At 54.3% G+C, this 1450-nt stretch overlaps 1 protein-coding gene across 1 annotated transcript, besides 1 other annotated feature; it reads left to right on the plus strand.

Moving 5' to 3' along the window:
* Tc00.1047053508709.10 (hypothetical protein, conserved) lies at positions 1 to 1178 on the plus strand (the record flags this gene model as incomplete). The annotated part of the gene is made up of 1 exon (XM_797227.1): positions 1 to 1178. A coding segment is annotated over one exon (1178 nt), but the record flags the coding sequence as incomplete, so codon positions are not given.
* Positions 1 to 1450: a sequence feature (heterozygous, non-Esmeraldo-like haplotype).

The raw sequence follows: 1450 nt of genomic DNA on the forward strand, positions 1-1450 counted from the left end.
TTACAACAATTGAGCCCAACGTGGGTGCTGGTTTTGGCGCCGTTTTCTGCCCATGCGGCATTTTGTCAACTTCATCATCGCCTTGTGACGCCATGTATGGCCATGTGCCGGTCGGTGGGGCTTTGTGTCGTCGACACCCCGTTATCATCAAGGACGTCGCCGGTCTGGTGCAGGGGGCTTATAAGGGAAAGGGAAAGGGTAACCAATTCCTCAACGACTTGTGTGATGCGAGTGTTCTTGTGCACGTTGTAGATGGGGCGGGTGCGACTAACGCGGATGGGTCCGCGTGCCCTCCAGGAACAGGCTCTACATGTGATGACATCACGTGGGTTCGTGCGGAGGTTCACAGTTGGATCTATGACAACCTCCGCGCGAAGTGGGGTGGGATCCGGAGGAAACCGGAAAAATTGCGCACAATGTTTACGGGTTATCGTAGCCCTCCTTCTTTCGTGGATGGGGTGCTGCGGTACATGGGCATCACGAGCGAGGCAGAGTTGATGAGCCAATTGCCTGTATGGAGGCAACCTGAACTTCATCGTCTTGTGGCGCTGTACGTACGTCTGCGGTTTCCCATTGTTGTTGCGCTCAACAAGTCCGATATAAAATCAGTGGCCGGGGAGTTGCATGCTGACCTTCAGCGACGTTATCCTCACGAGAAATTTGTGCCGATGTCTGCAAAGGTGGAGTGTCATCTGCTGCGGCTGCGGCAGAGCGGCCTTGTGGAATACGTCTCTGGGGATTCCTCCTTTAAAGAGAAGGGAAGCAGCGGCGACGGCAGAGGCTCGCTAATGAGCCCGATGGTGTCAATGGCACTTGCGGAAGTGCGTCAGTTCTTTGGTTCTGGACGCATCCCCACCACAACTGGCGTGCAGGAGGTGTTGGCTGCGGCGTTGTTCCTCTGCCCCATCGTTTTGGTGTTTCCCACCGTCTCAATGAAGTTGCCGCTGCCATCACTGAGGGAATGCCTTGTGTTCAAGTCTGGCAGCAGCGCCGGCGATGTGTTTGAGTCGCTCCTGCGTGCAAACTTATTGGATGGGAAACTTGTGCGCTTTGAGGCGGTGTGCGCGGAGCGTCTGCGTGAGGGCCACGAGCCGACGTCTCTCAAGAAGGATGCCGCGCTGCCGGGGAGGCATGTACTGGTGCGTGTCCTCACAAACAAGAGACAATTGGTTTTGTGAGGGTCTCTCTGCCGTGTGTGCCCGCCCTGCCGCTGGGATCCCAGCGAGGGACGGGAGCCACACACACACGCACAAACGAATGTTGAATTAAAAAAGAAAATAAAAACAAAAACTGTGTGCATATATATATATATGTCTATCTCTCTGTGTCTGTGTATTTCTGCGGGGCTCACTTTCTTCCCCCTTCCAACACCGCGTGCAATCTTCAGTGAGGTGCCCAAAGAAGCCGTAAGCGGTGAAACAAAACCAAGCAAAACAAAACACACACAAAA

The sequence above is a fragment of the Trypanosoma cruzi genome, genomic scaffold (assembly GCF_000209065.1).
Source record: "Trypanosoma cruzi strain CL Brener 1047053517029 genomic scaffold, whole genome shotgun sequence".
In the NCBI taxonomy this organism is placed as follows: domain Eukaryota; phylum Euglenozoa; class Kinetoplastea; order Trypanosomatida; family Trypanosomatidae; genus Trypanosoma; species Trypanosoma cruzi.